Genomic DNA, 23,969 nt, shown 5'->3' with positions numbered 1-23,969 from the left:
CAGCCAGGCAAACATATACACACACACAAACACAGAGAATCATTAAATCTTCAGAGAGCTATGAGAAGATACTGCATCAGGATGTTATTAAGTACAAAACAATCAGAGAATGTGAAAAAGCTCCAGAAAATGAAAAATTATGAAAGCCAAAAATAAAAGATTCAATAGGATGACAATGTTGAGGAAATCACAGAAAAAGTATCGCAGGAAGACAAAGAGATGGAAAATACCAGGAAAAAACTTAAAAGATTTAGAGTACCAATCCAGGTTAGGAAAGATAGAAGAAAGAAAACAGAGTGAAGAAAATTATCAAAGATTACATAAGAAAAAATTCAGGGACCAAAGGACACAAGATTTCAGCCTAAAAGGGTCTTCATGTACCCAGCACAATAAATAACAGAGGTCTATTCCTAAAAACATAAGTGAAAAAACAAATGAAAAAATATATTACCCACTAGGAAAAGTAATTCACAACGGCATCAGATGCTTTAGAGACAAACTGGAGGATAGAAGACAAGAAAGCAATGTCCTAAACATTCTGAGGTAAAATAATTTTCAACCTAGAATTCAAAAAAGCGTGGGGGAGAACTTAAGAAATTTCAGACAGACAAGGAAGCTACTAGAAACATGCTCCAACTAAAGAAAGAGCAAACCAAGAAAAATGACATGGGATCAAGGAAACAATAGACCCAACCTAGACGAACATCAAAGAGAAGTCCCAGGAGAGCAGCTGGGCAGCAGGTCTGAAGGGCAATAAGCTCAGAGAGAACAAGATGCCAGTCTCCAGAAGTGTGTAACTACTGTACAGACACTGCTAAAAGGTAAATTATGAATATGTTGATCGGTACAATGGGGAATTTCAGCAAAAGGTTTCCAACAGTAGCACATATGCAAAATAAAAGCTAAGACCTGCCCTGGAAAAGGCAGCCTCCCTAAAAAATATTTCATCAGGCAATTTAGAAAATGCTGAGATGGGAAGTAAAACACAAATATCTGTCTTACTGCCTAGAATAAACACTGGTGTATTTACATGCTCAAAAAAAGGAACAAAATGCTAATAGTTCAGTAATTATTAGCAAAACTCTTTTACTATCTCTTAGACTTTAAATAATTAAGCCTCTATGACTTTAAAAAGAATCTATAGTTGATTAAAAAATTAAAATACAATTAATAAACAGAAAAGGTAAACAGACACATCAAAAGAAATCTAAATGACACACTGAAAAGGTAAACTTCATAAGAAATCAAGAAAAACAAAATAATTTTCCCTCAAAGATATTTAAAAATATAGATATGTTTAAAAATAATAATAATACTGAATGTAGACAGAGTGCAATAAATGCCTGAAAAAATTATTTCTCTGTGATTTGACCATTCTGAAAATCTAACCTAGAAATAATCCCAAACACCAAAAAAGTTTTATGTTCACTGTAGCATTTTTTCTCCTTAGGCTCAACAGTACTTTGCTTTGTTTGAAAAGTACAAAATAAAGACCTCCCATAACTCTACTACTTAAAACAATACATTTAAAAAGTAAATAGCTAAAGTTTCACTATGACCCTCCAACCGTTTCCAAAGTTATCAACAATATAGTGGAGCAGTCCTTCTGTCCTTATATTGATATATGTTATATGTATATCTACATACATTCACACACATAGACACGTGCTCATTTTATAAAAAACAAAACAGATTATTGTGTGTGTGCATGTATGTGTATGTGTTTTGCTCTGTAATGTTTTTCTACCACTAAATATTTTAGGTAAGTTTTTGAGTGTTGACTGTGCAGATACCATTCTAAGTGCCTCTACATATATCATTTAAACCTTACAAAGTTCTATAAAAGTAAAACAACTCTGCATTTACCTTAAAAAAAAAAAAGCTTAGTAGCAATCCATTATATGGATATATCATAATTTACTTTACCATGTCTCTGTTATTGGACATTTTGGTTTCTTCTAATTTTTTGTATACCAATCATATAGAAAAATATAGGAAACCATATAAACAGGGGAGCTATTAATTAAATTATGGTATACTCACATAAGGAAACATAATACTACCATAAAAAATGATTGTTGGGGACTTCCCTGGTGGCCCAGTGGTAAAGAATCCGCCTTCCAACACAGGGGACACAGGTTCGATCCCTGGTTGGGGAACTAAGATCCCACATGCCGCAGGGCAAATAAGCCCGTGCGCCACAACTATTGAGCTTGTGAGCCTCAACAAGAGAGCCCGCATGCCACAAACTACAGAGCCCATGCACCCTGGAGCCCCACATGCTATAACCAGAGAGAAAACCGAGCTCCACAACTAGACAGAAACCCGAGTAGACCGTGTACCGTAACAAAAAAATCCCGCATGCCTCAACAAAGATCCTGTGTGCCACAACTAAGACCTGATGTGGCCAAAAAAAATAAGGAAAATAAATAAATAAATAAAATATTTTAAAAAAGAAGTCATATTAAAAATGATTGTTGGAAAAGCTACGTAAATGCATCCAAAACTGCTCAGACTATGTAAGAAGTATAATACAATTCCAGAAAAAAAAACTATTCAAACATGTAATATTTAACTATGTAATAAACCAATAAAAGCAGTTTCTAGATGTTGGAAACTGGGTTATCTTTCACCCTTTTCTTTTTTCTATTTTTGAACTTTTCAGCAATGAGAATGTATTATTTTAAGAAGGAAGATAAGTAAGCTATATATTTCCTTTGTACACGAAGTAAAACCACACAAATTGATAATCTTAAGATTTTAAGAAGTTCTGAATTATCTAAATGCATAGGCTATACAAGTTCCCCTAAATAATTTTCAGATATTAAATTCACATAAAATTGATTCTATAACATGTTGATACTATATCATAATAAAAATTATTATACATAACACATTAAGGCAATACAAGGAATATTTTTCCAATTATAAATCTTAAGATGATTACAATTATTTTCTGTTGGCATAGTCACCACTTCAAGAAACATACTTTTGCTCTTGACTGTGTCAATTCAAAGTGGACAGATTCTATTTTAGTCATTAAAGAATGATTCTGTGAGACCAAACAAGCATTCTGTTGCCTAAGTTTATTAAGTTTCTCTCGAAGACTTTTGATTTCCTGATCCACAGGGGTAGAAGATGAAAAAGACATCTGAAAAATGAAAAAGGACAATTTATTTTGAATTATTTCACTAAGCATTACATGTAATTAATGGAAATAATGAACAATTATCAATAAAATGACTAAGTAGCTCAGAAAAATGGCTTAAGATAGTCAGTGTTGGTGAGGATATGAGACAATCAGCACTCTCTCCTCCACTGCTGGTGAACATGTACATAAATAAGTTCAGCCTGGAAAACAGTGGTATACTTTGGAAAAGTTCTTGGTTTATCCAGTAAAGCTGAACATGCTAAGACTCAACAATATTACTCCTGGGTATAAATCTGATAGAAACTTTTACACTTTTGCACCTGAAGATTAAAGACATAAAAATGATAAGAAATGAAATGCCCACAAACAACAGAATGGATAAATTATTATTTAACCGTTTGTATATTTCTATTATACTCTTTTGAATATATATTTTACAATAAATTATTTTAATTTTCATGGGAGTTGAGGTTTTCAAAACATTTAATTTTATTTTTTTGAATAATATATTTATGCAATTCAGAGTCAGAATTATATATTTTTAAAAAGTACATACAGAAGTATCATTCCCATCTTTAGTAGATAGGTAACCATTTTTACAAGTTTCTTGTTTATAAATTTTTGTATAACATCAATCAGCAAAAAATAGGAAACTCCTTATATAGGAGAGTCATTAATTAAGTTAGGATCTTAAACCTAGTCTTCTAGTGTTTCCATACACATATACAAGCAATACAAATTACTGACCTCACCCCCAATAGCTCCTAATACAAAACCAGAAGAGTATGTATGTTGTTCTGCACCTTGCATTTTTCACTTGAACAACATATCCTGGCAATCTCTCCAAATCAATTCACTGAGAAACCCCTATTCTTTTTTTTTTTTAACCCCCTTAGCTGCAGTTTCTATTCCATGCTTATTCAACCAACTAGACAAATGAGATACTTCTAGTCTTCCGTTATGACAAACAATGCCTTGTTTTGTACTTATGCAGGTACTTTTCCAGAAATGGGATTTCCAAGTTAAGGGTAAACGCATTTGTGGTTTTGGTAAATATTACCAAATGCCTCTCCACTGAGGTTGTATCACTTTGCATTTCTACCAGCAATGTATGAGAATGCCTATTTCCCCCTAATATCACCAATAAGAGTGTCAAATATCTGGATGTTTAATAATCTGGTAGTGAATTTCTCTTATTATGACTGAGATTGAACATCTTTTTATTTGTTTTAATTTCCTTTTCCATTCATGTCTTTTGCCCATATTTCCAATGGGTTGATGATTTTTCCTTATTTCTAGGAGCTTTTTACATATCAAAGAGATTAGCCCTTTATCTTTAATAGGCATTACCAATATTTTTCCCCCTCTGATTCGTCATGTAACTTGTGATTCTGCTTAGGGTAAAACACAATGATTTCAATGAAGGCATATATATAATAAAAACAATCAGCAATTTGAATTAGGGTAGAGATCAAATTTCCCAAAATTACATAATCTTTGCAGACATGGAATTTGAATTCATTTTCTAAAATGTAGGCTCAGATAGCTTCATCAAGTAGCTTCCTTACAAAAAGAAAATCTCTCAACTGCTGGCTTTCTGAAGTGGGAAGAGGAAATTTTTATCAAGAAAGAGTATGATGTACATATGCAACCATATGTATATATGCATGCTGCCAATTGGGGTAACAAAAAATAGGAGGAAGAGGGTGGAAAAAGAGATAAAAGGGTTGAGTAAGGAAGAGGAGTATACATAAGGAGACAGATAATACGGCCAAATAAAAAAGAGGAAGAGAGAGTGAGTTCAAGACCAGGAAAGATGTCTAACATCATCCACAAAATTTAGAGATAATGAATGGAGCACCTGATCCAGGCTAAACAGTAAGTACACTTTAATCACTTAATAAGCCATGATTACCTATTACATACATGGTACAGTACTAAAATCAAGAGGGTTACAATTTACTTGAGAAAACAAGATTAATTGCAAAAAGGTAATAAATGTAGAAGTTTTAAAATAGAGTAATACACCAAAATAACTGCTCTCTTGTTAGGACAGAACAAGAACCATTATATTTAAATTCAAAGAGTCTGGAGTACTAAAAACTATGGAAAACATGAATAAGGTATTTGAAGAAAGAACTCAAAGAAAAAGCATTTTAAGTAGACAAGTCTAAAACTAAAACTACTTTTAAGTAGGCAGGTCTAAAAATAATAACCTTATCTCTTGGCTTTTTTTGAAAATCAGTACCACTATTGGGCATTTTACAAACTTTTTTGTAAGGTGAGTAATTCAAAAGTCCAAGCTGGCTAGGCTGAGAAAGATCTTCCAGAACGAGCCTTTCAGACCTTGAGAGATTAGAGGCATAACCAGAATTTTCACGTGGGCTAACACTAGAAAAAAAGAAAAAATACATTTTAGTTCTTAGGTACTTTAAGTATTCACTCTAAATTTCTATACATTAAATAAGAAAACAGAAAGAAAAGCACCTGAAATGTTGCTGAAAATCAGATTCCAGAAATGAACTTAAGGCGTTGCAACTAAATTTTTAAATAAACCATAATTAGTTTTAAACTAGCAATCTATGTTTCTGGAGCCTCTATGCTAGGATTACTTAAGATTCAAAAAACAGCCATAATAATAAAAGATTAATTAAGCCTACACATATATTTTATACTCTGAGTCCTAATATATTCTTTAAATTTTATTTATTTATTTATTTATTTATTTATTTTTATTTTTGGCTGCACTGGGTCTTCGTTGCTGCGCATGGGCTTTCTCTAGTTGTGGTGAGCAGGGGCTACTCTTCATTGTGGTACGCGGGCTTCTCATTGTGGTGGCTTCTCTTCTTGCAGAGTACAGGCTCTAGGCGTGCGGGCTTCAGTAGTTGTGGCACGCAGGCTCAGTAGTTGTGGCTCGTTGGCTCTAGAGCACAGGCACAAAATTTGTGGCGCATGGGATTAGTTACTCCACGGCATGTGGGATCTTCCCGGACCAGGGCCTGAACCCGTGTCTCCTGCATTGGCAGGCGAAGTCTTAACCACTGTGCCACCAGGGACTGAGTCCTAATATATTAAAGGTCTTAATATGTAAATGCTTCTCTAATAGTTCTTTTTCCTAAACTGAACTATCCTAAATTATTTTTTTTTAAATTATAGAACATTATTCTCTACTCTGGACACATCAGAAACACATCATATAATAATGATATTCACACATTTACATTCATAAATTAAAGTCCTACTCAGAATTGTACACGTAATTTTACTCACTCACCTAGATAACTCTTCCCCTAAACTCTGCAAACTCCATTCTGTTATCTTCAGTTCATGTCTTAAGGAAGCAACATTTGCCAGCAAACTTTCCTCTTCATTGTCTTTATTATAGTAGTCTGAGGAACTAGACTCCATTTCCTAAAAAAGAAATGAATTTCTCACACCTTGCCTGAAAGAATCTGTGGTTTCAGTCAAAATACTTTCACACTAGTAAAATTTAACTCATTATTTTTCTATTTCAAATGTTGTGAAATCTTTCATGGTTAATTTAAAACAAAGCAAAATGAAACAAAACACCCAGCAACAATGAATTTCTCAGCGTGTTAAGCTATAATGGAAAGTTCAACAGAATTTCAGTGAATCAATTTTTCATTATAGCCAGGGACTAGTTATTAAAGTTCCCCTTTTCTAAGCATCTTTAATCTTCTAACAATTGTGTAGACTAAGTGTTTTTATTCCATGTTAAAGATGAAGAAACTAAGAATAAGACAAACAACTTGCTCAAGGTCACACAAACTGTAAATGGTGGAACCAATATTTGAACCTAGGTCATCAGGATCCAAAGATCTTTTAATTATGTCACACTGTAGTTTTCTTATTTATTATAGATTTTCCATATGAACTTACATAATCATGTTACAGCTGTGAACATCTGACAAAACTGGTATCATTACAGTCATTCATATTTTCTTTTTTTTTCTATTTTTTTTTTTTTTGGCTGTGTTGGGTCTTTGTTGCTGCATGGGCTTTCTCTAGTTGCAGCAAGTGGGGGGCTACTCTTCATTGCGGTGCATAGGCTTCTCATTGCAGTGGCTTCTCTTGTTGCAGAGCATGGGCTCTAGGTGCACAGGCTTTAGTAGTTGTGGCAAATGGGCTCAGTAGTTGTGGCTCACGGGCTCAGTAGTTGTGGTGCACAGGCTCAGTAGCTGTGGCACACGGGCTTAGCTGCTCCATGGCATGTGGGATCTTCCCAGACCAGGGCTCGAACCCATGTCCCCTGCATTGGCAGGCGGATTCTTAACCACTGCGCCACCAGGGATGGCCTCATATTTTCTTAAAGGTAATTTATTACCACAGAAAGCTTATCCCCATCTCCCATTCGCCATGGTTATAAAATTTAAAACCACACACTCACGTTCACATCACAACCACAGAGATCAAAATGACATTTAGCAGGTTAACTCACAGAAATATATAAAGAAAAGCTTTTGTTTCTTCAACTGATGGGTATCTCAAGGGTTGTGAAATTCTCTACTAAGTAGCTTTGCACATAAAAAATCATGATAAAGTACCGCCTTTTACTATTAATTAATATACATAATTATCACGAATTAATAATACAATTAAGATGAAGGCTTTATAATCTCTACTACTCCTATGCATCTTCTTGCATAATCTTAAAATTACATTCCTCTTTCAGATCCTATTTACCTTTGTCATTGTAGCATCTCTTTTATCACCCTTCTAGAAATCTGACCACATCTCAAGCTCCAAAAGGTTAGGAGTCCTGTGTATTATATTCAGGACTATAAGGCACTTAGTGAAACTCAATATTTTCAGTGAATAAATGATGATTACTAAACTGTCCTTCCTTCCCCTCATCTAGCTAAAATAATATGACAAATTCATTCCACACTCAAAATTTCTCAGATGTAGGGAGGAAGATTAAAAAGAAAACTCTCACCTTATTGGAAGAAAATGGCAGGAAATTAAATGAGATGCTATGGAATCTTAGTAGAGAAAATGTTTCTATCCTCTTTCCTCTTTTGTTTCCACAAATTTGCTTCTGCTTAAATGAGAAGACTCTCCCATACACAAGTCAATGGTTCAGGTCCCCATTCTGCTTTCTTTTGAACATCTCTAGTTCCCTACAGGATGGTGAAAGAAAAAAGGGTTACGAAAATTTAGGCAAATTCTAAAATGCCATTCGACATTGTTTCGACTAAATCAGGTTTATGTCTAACATCTTCTGTATATTTTCATGTAAGAATTCTCTAACCCTTCTTAAGTATCAATGAAAACGTTTGCTATGCAAACATATTTTCATTTTCCTAGTAGGCCATTTATTATCTTTAAAAAAAAAGATTCCTGGGACTTCCCCGGCAGTCCAGTGATTAAGACTCTGCGCTTCCACTGCAGGGGGCGCAGGATGGATACCTGTCAGCGATACCCGCCTGCCATGCGGTGCGGCCATTTATTTTAAATAAATAAATAAATAAAATAAAGATTCCTCCTCCCTTCAACTGACAGTAGTTATGAAGTCTAGCTTCATTGCCTGTACATACGTGGAAAAGCACATCATGCTACCGACAGGCCCTGCCTTCTTTTGGCCCTAGTAACAATGCTTTTGTAGGTATACACACGCACACCCATCACACCGAAAAACAAGTGTTCATTATACTCCCTGTATGTAAAAAGATGGGCTGTAGTCGAAAAGTATTCCTCATTTTGGAAGGAGGTCATGGCTTTATATAGTACTGTCTTGTACCAAGAACGCTCAATTTGACAGAACTGGCCCTTCGTTCATCTGGAAGAAGTGGAGGAAAACATGACAGCTTCCTTTCCGATTTTTCGTCAACTAAAATACAACCCTGCAGAGCAGCGTGCGCAGCGAGGGCGAGGACCAGACGAAACACATCCGAGCGTACCGACATGGAAAGGAACAAAACTCCTTCAGGTAGGCGGGTTTCCACCCTCCAGGGGCAGTCGCTCACCACCCAAGTCATAGTTGTGACAGAGACCCACCGACGACGGCACACGCCGCGCTCTCCGCTGCGTTCGGAAACTTCGGACCCTCTGCCGGACCCCAAGCGTGGAACCCAGCCACACCACGCGGGAAACTAGCGAAGCCCAGCTGCCGCGAGGTTAAACCGCCGCGGGAGCCGTTGGGGACGTCCCGCCCCGCCGCAGCCCCGCCCCCCGCGAAGACTCTGCGTGTAGCGACGTCGGACGCGCGGAGCCTGTTGGGGATTGTGGTCTGCGAGCGCGTCCGAGCCTGCCCACCCGGAACTACATTTCCCACAATTACTGCCAAGACGCCCATTGGTGTGAGGGACGCCTTGAGAAGCTGCGGCCGTCTGGGTGTCGAGCGGGCGCGCTCACGCGGGGCCTGAGGGAGCCAAGACCCGGGAGGGTGTGGAAAAGGACTGCTGGCTCCGCCCTCAGCCCCTACCCTTTGTAGGCCGGCGTTTTCCCTTCTGAGAAACGCCCCTCCGCCCCGGCCTTCACCTGGAGTTTCTTCAGGCTCCAGGTTTCCCTGCCAACCACGAGGAGTCCAAGGAGGAAAAAGCGGAGCATAGGCGCCTATAACCCACGCCTCCCACGCCTTTTCCAGCCCGAGATCGCCCAGGCAGGGATGGGCGTCAAGATCTGGCTGCCCTTCCCGGTGGTCCTCTTGGCCTCTCAGCTGCTGCCTGGGGCGGCCGGCTTCACGCCCTCCTTAGACAGCGACTTCACGTTCACTCTTCCGGCCGGCCAGAAGGAGTGTTTCTACCAGCCCATGCCCCTGAAGGCCTCGCTGGAGATCGAGTACCAAGTAAGTGCAGAGGTTGAGCCAGCCTCCTTCCTTTAGCCTAGCTGCACGTCGTCGCCTCTCACCGGCTTAGAAACTTCTTGTGGACGAAGGGGTGCTGAAGAGGCGAGGGCTGCCTGGAAGCGGCCAGCTCCGCGCCAGCACGCGAGGCGAGGCTCTCCCCGGGGTTGGGGACCGAGAAGTTAGGCGGGACCTGGAATTGACTACCCCCACCCCTCCCCTTTCCTCCGGTCGGAAAGAGGCCAGCTCTGGTGATGTCGGTGGTTTTTCTCTTTGTTTCATAATTCACCTGTGTCTTTTCTAGCCAGTACACACTTCAATACTGGGAATTTCACATTACAGGCCTAATACACGTTCTCCTTAATCATTGGACTAGATGATGACACTTGGCGTTAATAACCCCCACCACCTTCACTCAGTTCCGGTACTGTAAATCTATACTGTCATTGCTTCAGTTAAGGATTTTTGAACTGTGACCTGACCATGTGATTATCACTAAATCCTATTTCGGAATATTTTGAAAGGGGCTATTGATGTGTTTAATGGTACATTTCCTTCTCAGTTATATACCCCTTATTTAAAAACCAAATAAGATCTAACTGTATATTAAAACTTTGTAATCTTTCGTTCAGCATTCTAAGCATTTCTCCCATATCATTGTTTTCTTTTTAGTACCTGCGTAATATTATAGGGAATTGCCTTAATTTATGTGGTCATTCTGGTAGAGGGTAATTTCTTAGAAGAAGTCTTGTAAGCTCCAATACAGCAAATTTCGATGTTTCTAAGTAGCCCTGGGCGGGGGGGGGGCGGGGGGCGGGGAGATGCCTTGGTGTGGTTCATCTCAATTTTTTTACAAGTTACCTAATTTTTAATCAGATGTTAATTTTTTATAGCTGATGTAGAGAATCTTTTCCAATAACAGGTACTGTCACATATAGAGCAAAATAAAGTTATTTAGAATTTTCCTCTGAAGGAACTTTAGAATTAGATTATTTATAGATGCATAGGGTAAACATAAAGAGTAAAGTATCTAAAGTCACACAGTTAATGAGCAACACTGAGGCAGGAGCTCAGCATTCCTTGATTTCCAGTCCAATTCAAAAGTTCATTTACTGAAGTTACCATGTGCCAGTAATGGAGAAGTAGAGACAAGGACACGGGGGAAGGGACAAACAACAGAAAGAACCCTTTTCAAGGATCTTAATCTTTAAAAGTTACTGGCTCATAAACAACTAATTTCAATAAAGTATGGTTAGATGCTGTTGGAGGAGGGCTTCTTCTCTGGGGTATCAGAAAAGAATTCCTGGAGAAAATAAATTGGAATCTAAAAAGATGCTTAGGTGAGACAGGAATGCCAGGAAGAAGGGGCATTTCAGGAAAAGGATCAGAATGAATAGACAGTTCTGAAAATGCATAGTGTTAGTGTTCTAGCAGTGGGCAATATGTAGTGGACGCTAGAAGTGCTGAGTTTTCGATGGACCTTTAAGACTATAAAGTCTAGGGTGGGAGTAGAAAAGAGAGAGGTTGGAGGGGTCAGGAGGCTGGATCGTGGATCATGAATCTTAGCTTGTGTGCCATGCTGAGTAGCTCTGACCTTTGTCTGTATAAGGGCCATTGAAGATTAAGCAGTGTGGTAACTGTCAAAAATGTTTTACAGTGTGGAAGATGGATTTAAAGAGGGCAAAATTAGAGGTAAGGAAACCAAATGGGGTTAGAGAAATAGTCCAGATAAGAAAACAATTTTTATTGTTCAAAATTCATCAGTATTTACTGAGGTATTAGGAAAGAAATCTATTTTAAACCACTGACCTCTTATGATTGAGAGCTCCAACTGTAGGAAAAAAATGCCTGGGCTGAAATCCTGACTCTGGCACTTACTACCTGTGTGATCTTGAGCAAGTTACTTAACCCCATACTTTTAAAATAAAGATAATAATAGTAAGAGTTGATTTGAAACAATTAGTTAATAAGTGTTCATGTACCATCGCTGACACATAGTAAAGGTTCAATATATGTTAGTTTTTTTACATTTACACTTCTAGAGTTATATAGGTGGTATGGCTTAGCTTTATACTTTGCATCTTTAATCACTGAAAGGGACTATTCCCCTAAAGCATTCTGCCTAAACAATTTGTTTTGATTGAGAAAAGAAGTAAAATCATTAAATGTCCGCAGTCCTAGACAATGTTAGAAGGGTTTAAAGGGTAGAAATCATCTTCAACCCTTTGTCTGCATTTTCCAACTCTGTGATTAATTTTCCAATAACTACAAGCTACTGGGTTTTGTCTTAGTTTTTAGAATGTCAGGGAACAGACTTTCTAGACATTGCCCTTGGCTTACTGTGACATATCGAAAAATTTTAACTGTTTCACACTTTTTGGGTTTAAGAGGACACTTTTAGGATAATTGACCAGCCCCACAATATATTAAGTTCTTGAAATTTTGAAGTGTCAATATATATATCTTATGAATAGAATAGATCATTCATTTAAATTTTTAAATCGTTGAGCGCTTAATTTGTGTAAGCTTTATGCTAGATACTACAGATACAATGGTGAGTAAAAATATAGTCCGTGCACTCATGCAGTCTAGTTAAAGGGATAGACATTAGTCAAATTATTACACAAATAAATGTGATATTAGAACTCTAATAAGTGCTATGAAGTGAAGCTAAGTGCATAAGCTATGAGAGTGTTTAACAGAAGGACTTGATTTCACAGTGGGAATTGAGAGAAGACATCCCAGAAGAAGTGGAGTTCAGATCTGTAGAAGAATCAGGCTTACTAGGGATAAGGGGGTGGAGCAAGGTGATGGATAAAAAGAACAGCATGTGGCAATCCAAGGCTTTGAGGAAGAAGACTGAAGAACACCTTTGAGGGACTGGAAGACTATGACAGAAAGGTGAAAGTGGGACTCGTCCATCATGATCTATTGAAGTCACTGGGAAGTTTAGTTTTAGATTTATGGTATTGTTTTATTTTATATTTTAGATAGATATTTTGTATATTTTAAAATTAGCTTCTTTTTTTTTTTTTTTTTTTTTTTTTTACTGTTGTGGCCTCTCCCGTTGCAGAGCACAGGCTCCAGACACCTAGGCTCAGCGGACATGGCTCACGGGCCCAGCCGCTCCGCGGCTCACAGGCCCAGCCGCTCCTCCCGGACCGGGGCACGAACCCGCGTCCCCTGCATCAGCAGGAGGACTCCTAACCACTGCGCCACCAGGGAAGCCCAGCTTCTGTATTTTTAAATACCATTTTTAATGATTTCATTAAGCCTGACAGTCACTACCAATAATATTTTTTGTTTTACTCAAGTCTTTGCTTAGTTTTGTCACATTACTTACTTTTTGGTTTAATGATATGGTTTTTGGTTTTTGGAGGAGAACCTTGAGTAATTCTTTCAGAACGCTTTGAGTCCTTGGATATCTGAAAATGGCTTTACCTTTTGCTTTCTCTTCAGTAAATATAATTTTTTTACTTGGAAAAATTGAAGACATGGCTCCCTTGTGTTTTTTTACATCTAGTGTATATATGCAAGAATGCTGATGCCATCCCAGTTCTTGTTATTTTGTAGTTCTCTACTACTACTCTTTGGAAGTTTCTAGGTTGTTCTTTTTAAATCCTTTGGAAAAGTCATTAGGATTTTTGGATCTTTTTTCATTTATTCTGCTTCACATCTATTAGACTCTTGCAGTCTAAAGATTTTTATCTTTTGGAGCAGAACTTTTTATTCTCTTATTTGATAACTTCCTGTCCATTTCTCTTGGTTCTCTCTTTTTGAAATGCTTTATTAGGTGGGTATTTGAAATCTTTAGCTCTGTCCTTCATAAAGGTCTTACCATTTCCCTCATACTTTTCATCTATACTTTTTCACCTTGTTGTGAGAATTCCTTGGCTCCTTTTAGTTCTCTGATTTTTAGTCTCCATCCATGCCCATTCTGCTGTCATTACATTCGCTAAAGCTTTATTTGGGCAATCACATTTTTGGTTTTTCTAAGAACTTTTTCATATCAGCATCTTCATTTTCTGTAGATTTTTACATTCTTGAATTTCTCTGAGGATGTATATTACATTTACCTGAGAAAACATATTTTTAAGTCTGTTTACATTATTTTTTCAGAATTTGATCCTCTGAGAAAAACCAACAACATGAAAGAGAGGGCATCAGTTTCAACAAATATTTGGTGTCTCTCTAGTCTGTTTTGACAATTTTGAGATTGATAGATATTGGTAGCTAGATGTATTCTTTGCTCAGTGGAATATCTTCCAGAAATTCCTTACTCTTCAAATCCTTTAACAGCTTTCCTAGATTTCCAGTGTTGTTATAGATTATTTATATCGTTATGTTTTCTTCATTTCATTGGGATTTAAAGAAGAAAAAGAACTATGTATATTTAGCTAGCCATTTGAAACCAGTTCTGTTGATCAGTAAGTACAGCACAAGAATAGGTAATCTATCATTCCATTAAAGCCACCAAGAAAAATAAAATGGAGTTATAATAGAAAAAGAGTAGCCTCTGAAGGCAGATTGCTGAGTTCAAATTTTGACCATGCCACTTATTTACCATATCACCTTAGGCAACCTTCTCTGTGCCTGTTTTCTGTGGGTATTTTTTTGGGGGGGGGGGTTGTTTTGTTTTTTTAGGCTAAAATGAAAATAATAGAACCTTCCTTTTAGAGTTGTTGTGAGGAATAAATCCACATAAAGCACTTAAAACAATGTGTGGCATAAAATGTAATTGTTAGCTGCCATCATCATTATCATCATCATCATTGGGACATTCTGAGATTGTAAAGGAACAGGTACTTTCCTGTTTCCTGTACTTATTCTTTGGCCGATAAGTAAATGGCCTGCTTGGAATATATAGTTCATATTGGGAAATAATAGGTATTGCTTGAAAAAGTCAGTTGGAATCAGATCATAGAGGCCTTGAGTTCCAGGCTAAGAAGTAGCTAGTTATTATTTTATTGAGGAGGAAACAAACTCAGAAAAGTTACATAGCAAGCGCTAAATTGCCCAAGGAAAAGGGTCTACCAATTGAACTACCTTCTGCGTTTCTACTCTACAGGGCATCTGTTTTAAGATTATTTCAGTAATACCCGTAAGACCTAAATTTAAGTGATTGCAACAGGAATTGGCAAGAAAGGGACAAGTTCAAAAATGAATGGAATTGAACCAAATGGTCTTTCTGCTCCTTTTTACCCTAACATGAGTCTTTTCACTTTCTTACCCCTCTAGGTTTAGAAATGAAATCTTTTCATCATATGATCTACTTAATATAGCTTTTTATTTTTGGAATTTGTAAAATGTGCTCTTCTCTTCTATGCCTTCCTACAGGTTTTAGATGGAGCAGGATTAGATATTGATTTCCACCTTGCCTCTCCAAAAGGAAGAACCTTAGTTTTTGAACAAAGAAAATCAGATGGAGTTCACACGTAAGTAATCTCTTAGTTGGGTTCCTTCATCTGAATACCATTGGGCACAGGAAAATTAGCACATTTGATACTAAATGTTAGCATTAAATGATTCCATATGAACATTTTAAACAGTCCTTGTTAGTGATCTATCTTAAACTAAAATGTCATCCATTAATCTTATCTTTTTGTTTAGGCATTTTCTTTTGATCTTGACTAAGTTTTTGTTTGTTTGTTTTTTTTGCTTTGGTTAATGAGTATACCATAGGTACTGCATTAAATCTATTGTGGCATTTTAAACCTGCCTTTCTGACTAGCACAGGCTTTTTCTATTTTAACTATAAGTTACTGTTCCAGGTAAATATCTTAAAGTTTCTTGAACTACTGGCTATATCATTTTTGCCCATTGTTTTCTTAAAACAACAGTACAGTAATACATCTTTGTGTTTGTGTAAATTTTTATTTTACTCGAACCTCATTCTTTTTAGATAATTAGAAGATCTGCAAGTAAAAGATCTGACCATAGGAAACCATATAGAAATAAAATACTTTTTATAACTCTGAGTTTAGAGTTTGATAAAAGCCCATATATTATATCTCTTATATCTCATTTCTCTTTTTTCATATCTCACTGGTGTTTCCTTATTTCATTCTATTATTTTACTGCAGCACTTTCTTTACTCAGTATTGTTATCGTGTTTAAACTGTGAGTATATAGGAATAAGATCAAATATAGAGTGTCTAACATTTGCCATAAACTACTAGACTTTGCATTTTATATGCTTCTAAATTAATCATTCCAGCCCACTGTGAGAGATAGATTCTTTAATTCCCCAATTCCCATTTTACAGACAAGGAGGCTCAGGGAAATTAAGTAAGTCTGCAGGGATACACATTTATTAAGAGGAGGAGGCAGGATGAACCCAAATTCTTGCTTTCTACCATACAATGCTTAGAACATCTCTGGCACATAGCACTATGTAAGTACTAGCTATTTATAATCATTGGCCTTTGTTAACCAAAGTACCTGCCATGTAATTGATACTCAGTAAATACTGAATACATGTATGAGTGAACAAGGTGGGGAAAATGTTTCAACCATAATTTTTTAAGTGCTTTTGAAAATGGTCTTACCTATACAGAGCTCTAAAAAAAATTTGCATAAACTATTGATAAATAAAATCAGAAGTGGTAATTTAAAAAATCAGTTAAGATTGATATGCCAGAATTAAGTATGCTTTCTCTTTGATAGGTGTATGAACAAGAACTAAAAATGTAGTTCACCTTTAAATTTCAGAATATAGAAAAGGTATAGAATTTCTGTCAATTTTAATTTCCAATTTTCTGCTTTCATTTAGAGATAAATTAAAATTAACTGTTAGGGGGAAAAAGGTATCTTATTGCTTTCTTGCATAGAATTACCTCTCATTAAACCACTGGGAGAAAAGAAAGAGTTTATAAGAGTTCACATTTATCGAGTTCTTTTGATGTGCCAGATCACGGTTCTAATATGCACTTTACATGTATTAATTTTTTTTTATTCTTCCTTCCCCACAGTCCTATGAGGTACATGATATTATTATCATCTTACCAATGAAGAAATTGAGGCATAGAGCAGTTAAGTAAGTTGCTGAAGGTTACACAGCTAATGAACAGCAAAGCCAGGATTTAAGACCAGTCAGTCCAATTCACTCTTAATCACTACACCAGATTTACAAATCTACTTTCTAAAAATTAGATTTAAACAAAAATTTATCTTTAGGTATATTAACTTTTTAAAGGCAACTAAAATCTGGGTTATACCACCAAAACAGTTTTTTTCTTAAATTAAATCTTTAAAACAAATGCTATCCTTCCAGAAGTCAGCGTTAGTAAAAATGTCTCCAGACAGAGCCTTAAACTGCTTAATACCTATTTGTCCAGTACTATCATATATAAAAGCATTTTTCTAGACCACTGAATTAATATTACCTTAACTCACACCATAACTTATAAATTTTGGACCAGTTATGCTAATTCTTTTTCTACTTGAAAGGAAAATTTACTCTATATGCTTTTATTTGGATAATATTTTATATCATTTGTAGTAATAATATTCCTTTCTACTAAAGGTAGTCAACACAAATTTAGAAATATAGGAATGACTATAAAGTAATAAACATCTTTTTTTTGTATACACATGTTGAAGCTCATACATCTGAGTCAGTGCTTCTCAAATTTTTTTCATTTTTACCCCTGTCCCCATACAACCTTTTTTAGGCATTTTTTTTCCTCATCATCTGCCATGAAATTTTAATACCAAAGATACACTACATGCCCCCTTTTTTTTTAACTTTATGTATATCTGTGCTTTATATATAAAAAGAATAGGTACAAAGCTTACCCTTTTTATCCAATTCAGGGTTAAGAATGACTAAATAAAGTTGGGTTAAATAAAATTAAGACTAAAAATTAAAAGTTAGATTAAAAAGTTATTAACATTAAATTTAACTTTATATTTTCTGAATAACTTTTAATATAATTTATCATATATTGTGTCCATTACACAATATTGCAAATTAGCAATTTATATACATAATAGCAATGTAATTAAAATTTTTAAAATCATTCCAAATATTTTTCAAGAAAAGTAGAATGATTTAAAAAATTACATTAACTTCTTAAAAAGTACTTTTAGTGACCTTAACTTTTAGCTTTTGCTTGATGTGGGAAAATAACTTTAGCTACTCAATAGTCATTCAGATATTATTGACTTTTTTTCCCAGTGTTTGGCATAATTGATGATGGGTTGAATAACCTTTGTAAAAAAATAATAAAATATAAACTAGTTTTATTCAAATCTTCCCCCAAAATGCAAAGATTAAGAGATAAAATGTATGAAAGCATTGTGTAAATTATGAAGGAATATACAAGTGTTGACTATTTTTATTTACAGTATATATGCTAAAATCCAATCACATCGCTGAGTAGTTATCTCTTATGCTTAAACAAAAACAGTAAGTCACAAATAGGGGGAAGAAAAACAAGATTGGCTTTGAAGATGAAGATCACACAAGGATATAGAAGATAATGCAAGGCACCTCAAAAATTGAAGATCAAACATACACATCCACAAGGGAGCCAGCAGTATCATTAGGCATGTGTAGGCCACCTCTTGCCCTATGACTTCTAGATCAAGCAATCAAGCAATCAAACATCCTCCAATCACAGCTATTTGCTAGCATTTTGTAGCAGTGTTCCTGGACACATTGTGTGTGTCTTCCATGAGCTCATGCTGCTTGTGATATGCCCAAGACAACCCCATGAGAGAAAATTAAATACTAAGGAATAAGATGTTGTCATAGGATTTAGCTTTGGAGGGCCACGATACTATCATAGCTTTTTTTTTTTTTTTGCCCATCTTGAACCAGTTTTCACCCCTAGGGGGCAGTATCCCCTCATCGAGAATGCATAGTCTAAGTGAATAGTCACATTTGGTGGTTATACGCTTACTGTATCAGTGATGCCATTCATCAGAATACACTGGAAAGTTTTCCTCGGGAAATGCCCCACATCTAGGTCATATTACATAATGGTCACAACATTTTATTTTGTTTTGTTGCTTTTAATATTGTTCCCCCTGTATCCATACCAGTGTTTGCTTCAGGCTCCTTTCAAAAGTTAAATGAATCCTCAAAAGACAAAGGTTTGTCATGATTGAGGAGACTGCAAAGAATACAGACAGGCTCTGAGCAGTACTGTGGAAAGATCAATTAACTTGAGAGTCAGATATCCAAGCTTCATGTATGCCTATAACAGGCTATGTGATCATGGTTAAGTATCTTAATCTATGTGAACCTTTTACTCGCCTTGAAAAGGTCGATTATGCCTACTTTCAAATATGATGATAAGGATTAAAAGAAATAAAATGTGTCAAAGCATTATGTAAATTATGAAGAGGTATACAAGTATTGGCTATTTTTATTTATCATATATATGCTAAAATCAAATCACATTGCTGAGTAGTTATCTTTTATGCTTAAACACAACAGTTAAGTCAGAAATAAGGGGGAAAAAAGGATGGAGATTAGCTTAAAAGATGAGACTCACATGTTGTTCAGAAGGTTGTAGGAAATAATATAAGCTGCCCCCAAATTCAAGCGACCTAGCATATTGGAGATAAGCAAAGTTCAAAATCATTTAGACCAACCTTCGTGAATAGTTACAACAAAAACTAAAACACAGGTTGAACTTTGTTTTTTGTGGCCAGCAGTAGTAAATGTCATTAGCCTGTGCAATATTTTGTTTGTTAAAGTTTCTCTCCACAAAAATATTATTAGAAAGCTATTTTGCTAAATTAACTCGGCCCAGGTCAATTATCTTGAATGTGAAGACAAGATCATAAGTTGTTATGAGTGGCACTTATTCAGTAAAGGTAGTGCCACTGCGAGTAAAACTCTGGTTCTTGGACACTGAACTCATCCCTAATTTTTGTAAACTATTACAAAGATGTACTTAATCCAAAGGGGCCTAGAAGAAAGCATTTAGGACAGTCCATCACTGCTTTTGAAAACAAAGCAAAACTCACTTTACAGGTTAATTTCAAAGGGGAGGTTTGTAGTGATATTTCCATATGAATTGAACTCATTATAGATTACTTTTAATAGTGTATAAATATTAAGGTTCATTGTGAGGTATCATGTATCTAGGTTTTTAATCCTGTTTTCTTCCAAAAGTTAGGTCAAGCTCATTTGCCCAATTTACTGAGTAAATGCCAAGCACATCTAAGTTGCAAGTACTTGAATATATATTTCCAGATTGCTGGTTTCCCAAGAAATTTTAAATTGTCTTTCAATACTAAGGAAGTCTTTCTATCAGTAACCTGTCCAATTATTATAAACCATGTTATTCCTTCTCTTTTACAGTAGTTTTTCCTTTGATCCCAGATGGAAGTACAGATAACTGACGACATGTCCTCTTTTTCATACAGGATAGAGACTGAAGGCGGTGACTACATGTTCTGCTTTGATAATACATTCAGCACCATTTCTGAGAAGGTGATTTTCTTTGAATTAATCCTGGATAATATGGGAGAACAGCAAGAACAAGAGGACTGGAAGAAATACATTACTGGCACAGATATGTTGGATATGAAACTGGAAGACATTCTGGTCAGTACGGTTTAATAAAATAATAAAAATTACTAACATCTAGAGACCTTAGTATGTGATAGGCACTGAGCTAGGCATTTTATCTGCATTATCTCACCTAATGCTTGCTTAATTCTATGAGGATTATTATCTTCATCTTTCCAATGAGGAAAATTATGGATTAGGGATATTTTGTAATGTCTGTCACAGAACCAGAGAGAGAACTAGAATTTGGACACAGACTCTTAACTGCAGAACTCCCTTAGAATGTTCACAAACAGAAGACTGTAATAATGATCTGCAGAACACTTGCACATATAATAAAACTGAGTAATTTGTAAACACTTAAGATGTACAGGCATTTTTCCCCACACCATAGTTTTTATAACATGAAACTTGTTATTACTTAATTTTGGGAACACTGTTAACATTACTTAGCAGAAACTAGCACTACACTTAGGAGTAAAAGCTTTTAGATTATGGCTTCTTGGCTTTAATTGCTTTATGTGCTATTTATCATAAACATGCATAATGAAATGTGCATGTATAAGAACCTACTTGCTAATAATAGTACTGCCAGTGATGGGGAGAAAGATCATTACCCTTCGGCCACAGCTAGATGTAATAAAATGATAGAATTCTCAGTGATATTTATAAATAGTGTATATACCTGTGTTATAAAACTTTCTACAGGAGAAATACTGTGATTATTCCATGTTTGAAACTATATAACCTCTAATACTCTTATAACCTGACCTTTTTTTTTATAATATGACATTTTGATCACTTTGAGGTTTCTTAGGAAAGCAACTATCAAATTATGAGACATACTGTAGATCAGTTAGCTTAAGAAGTCAGAAAATTAAATGATCATATCATATGTGTAATTCCTTAGTGAATGAGCTCTCTGAGCCTTGGTTTCCTATTATCCTCGGGAATAATACCTCGAGTTGTTGTGAGGATGAAATGTGATATGGCATGTATATAAATGCTTTAAACAGAGTCTGGCACACAATAAATATTAGTTTTCTTACCTTCTCCATTGGTGTCATTGTGAATACAAACAAAGGATTAAGCTTAATTGGCATGAATTTTTACCATGAAAATTTTTGATCTCATCATTTCATATGTATACTAAACTTAGTTGAATTTTAGAACTAGAAGAAGACTTAGTTATCATTAGTCCAGCTGCAAACTCCCTTTCCCCTTTCATTCCATTTTATAAGTAAGGAACTGGCTTAAAACGGAAATGATGTATCCATAGTTTCACGACTAGTCCAGTCTTCTTCTCACCCATTTTTTAAATCTCAATCATATTAATATATTGTCTCATTTTAGATTTATATTGCCAACAAGAGCAAACTAGAAGTAGTTGTAAATTTTGTTAGTACTTCACTGCATTCTCAAGAGATTGACTTCATTCACAATTAAACAAAATGACCAGAAAGTTCAGATTTAAATATGGCTTAAAATACTTGGTCTTGTTTGAAAAAAAATAAAATGTCTTTCAGGAGACTTTTCATTTACTCCCCCCGCGCCAAATTTTTATCACAACAGCAAACTTGAATAAATAATTCTATACTTGACTATCATCGTCATGATATTGAAAAGAACTATGGATGGTCTTTTTATTTGGGGATCTGAATCCCATATTTTTCTGGAAAATATACCATTGCTTTACAAATGTGCCCATATGATAACTGTTATATTTTGTAGTTTTGTAGGTTTAGCAGAGCAGTCTGCAATTTTGAGTATGTTTTTTTGCATTTAAATGAGGATTTTAAGCAAGGTGACTATCCAGGAAAATCTGTTCCCAGTATTTTCTTATTTTTGCCATCAATACTTTTTGAATTTCGAATCTCAACTTTACTTTATATTCATGTAAACCTTTTATAGTTTTTAAATCACTTCTCACCAGGACCCTACTATAAAAATAGTTTTTTCAGAAGATGTGCAACTTAGAATGCATCTTGATAAGCTTGTTTTATGAATGTGATCTTAGAACATTTTTGTATTAAAAACAGATTATATTTTTTATGGTTGTTAGGGCTAAGAAGATAGTGTGTATAAAATTACTGGCACTATAGCATTCAAATGTATTTTCACATTATTTTCAATTCACAGTAGCTTTGTTCATTTTTTAAATGACTAATTATAAACAATAATTTAAATACATCATGAGAACCATTACATAAACTTTATATAATGAAGATCTTTAGGTAATATAATTAGTACCCACCCCTTAATTAAAATTGTGTTTGGATATTAAACTAGTAAGAGTACTGTGAAGCACATTTTTAAATTAACTTAAAATTACTGAGCATTCTTCTTTTACAATAAAATTATTTTTTTTTATCTCCAGGAGTCCATCAACAGTATCAAGTCCAGACTAAGCAAAAGTGGTCATATCCAAACTCTGCTTAGAGCATTTGAAGCTCGTGATCGAAACATACAAGAAAGCAACTTTGATAGAGTAAATTTCTGGTCTATGGTTAATTTAGTGGTAATGGTGGTAGTGTCAGCCATTCAAGTATATATGCTGAAGAGTCTATTTGAAGATAAGAGGAAAAGTAGAACTTAAAACTCCAAAGTAGAGTACTTAACATTCAAAAAAAGGGGCAGAAAAATGCAATAAACTGTTACAGTCAAGACCATTAATAGTTGTTTGCAAAACGTTTTCATAAGTGTGAAATAAATATTAATTTTAACGTGAAAGGAAAGGCTTCACTTTCATCTGTGCAAGTAATCTTATTGTTCCAGTTGTACTTAAGTGTATAACAAGTATTTTGCAGGTATAAATGAATGAAGCCATATTAGTAACGGCAGTTTCCTACGTTTGAAAAAATTTTGCAAATGTCATAGGTGATTTAAATAAATGAACTTTGGGCCTAAATGTAACACTGAACTATGTTTTTAAAAGATTGTTACCCAAAAGTTTCTTTGTAAATGTGGCAATTACAAATTAACTGTAGAAGTTTTTCAATATATTAAGTTATAAATCATCTGAGAATTACCTAATCATGGATATCTTTAGAAGACAACGACTCAACTTTTCTCTTTTTACATATGTATCTCCTAAATGTAAATAGAAGCATAGCTGTGAAAAACAGTTATGTGGGATTTTTATAACCAAATATATTTCATTTTAATAACAAATAGTTTTATATACCTAGCTTACATTCCCAAAAGCTGACATTTTGAATAATTCTTAAAAATGCTAAGTCATACTTATTAAAATTAGGATAGATGTTCTCTTTGAAGAATAAAGATTGCTCCCAGTCTCTATAAGAATACATTCTGTCTAATCCTTAACCAAAATATAGATTTTAAAATTAAATGTGAGGGAAAATCATTTTATTTTTATATTATCAACAGTGTTATGTTAGTTTTAACATGTTTACTGACTTGGATAATACATAATACATTAATACCAGCAGTTGTGAAGGAAATATTGCTAAAAGGATCTGGAC

At 35.1% G+C, this 23,969-nt stretch overlaps 2 protein-coding genes across 3 annotated transcripts in view; one reads left to right on the top strand and one right to left on the bottom strand.

The window, feature by feature from the left end:
- Positions 1-9,465, bottom strand: part of LOC103080361 (coiled-coil domain-containing protein 18) — a gene marked incomplete at its 3' end in the record, with an annotated part of 63,768 nt that extends 54,303 nt beyond the window's left edge. Inside the window, exons 1-5 of the mRNA XM_007468557.1 lie at positions 9,142-9,465; positions 9,094-9,095; positions 6,426-6,562; positions 5,368-5,542; positions 2,990-3,151 (exon numbers count right to left, since the gene is read on the bottom strand). Of these exons, the coding sequence (XP_007468619.1) occupies positions 2,990-3,151; positions 5,368-5,542; positions 6,426-6,559 (471 nt within the window). The remainder of the gene's footprint in view (positions 1-2,989; positions 3,152-5,367; positions 5,543-6,425; positions 6,563-9,093; positions 9,096-9,141) is intronic.
- Positions 9,466-9,631: 166 nt separating this feature from the next.
- TMED5 (transmembrane p24 trafficking protein 5) lies at positions 9,632-23,534 on the top strand. Of its 2 annotated transcripts, XM_007468552.1 has the most exons (5): positions 9,780-9,959; positions 15,294-15,391; positions 20,340-20,520; positions 22,418-22,470; positions 22,860-22,923. In XM_007468552.1, exons 1-5 carry the CDS (start codon positions 9,780-9,782, stop codon positions 22,921-22,923), a joined length of 576 nt encoding a protein of 191 aa, XP_007468614.1. The 2 variants fall into 2 exon arrangements, with proteins under 2 accessions (XP_007468613.1, XP_007468614.1); XM_007468551.1 differs by lacking the exon at positions 22,418-22,470 and having other exon boundaries at positions 9,632-9,959; positions 22,862-23,534.
- The last annotated feature ends 435 nt before the right edge of the window (positions 23,535-23,969 follow it).

The sequence above is a fragment of the Lipotes vexillifer genome, unplaced genomic scaffold, assembly GCF_000442215.2.
Source record: "Lipotes vexillifer unplaced genomic scaffold, Lipotes_vexillifer_v1.1 scaffold490, whole genome shotgun sequence".
Classification (NCBI taxonomy): Eukaryota; Metazoa; Chordata; class Mammalia; order Artiodactyla; family Lipotidae; genus Lipotes; species Lipotes vexillifer.
Note: the sequence above shows the minus strand (reverse complement) of the source record. Positions and strands in the feature narration are given on the sequence as shown.

Excerpts from the sequence above, each read along its gene's own strand:
- TMED5 (XM_007468551.1), top strand. The coding sequence starts at position 9,780 with ATGGGCGTCAAGATCTGGCTGCCCTTCCCGGTGGTCCTCTTGGCCTCT. Across the intron at positions 9,960-15,293 it reads CGCTGGAGATCGAGTACCAA|GTTTTAGATGGAGCAGGATT; the intron begins GTAAGTGCAGAG and ends GCCTTCCTACAG. Across the intron at positions 20,521-22,861 it reads TGAAACTGGAAGACATTCTG|GAGTCCATCAACAGTATCAA; the intron begins GTCAGTACGGTT and ends TTTTATCTCCAG.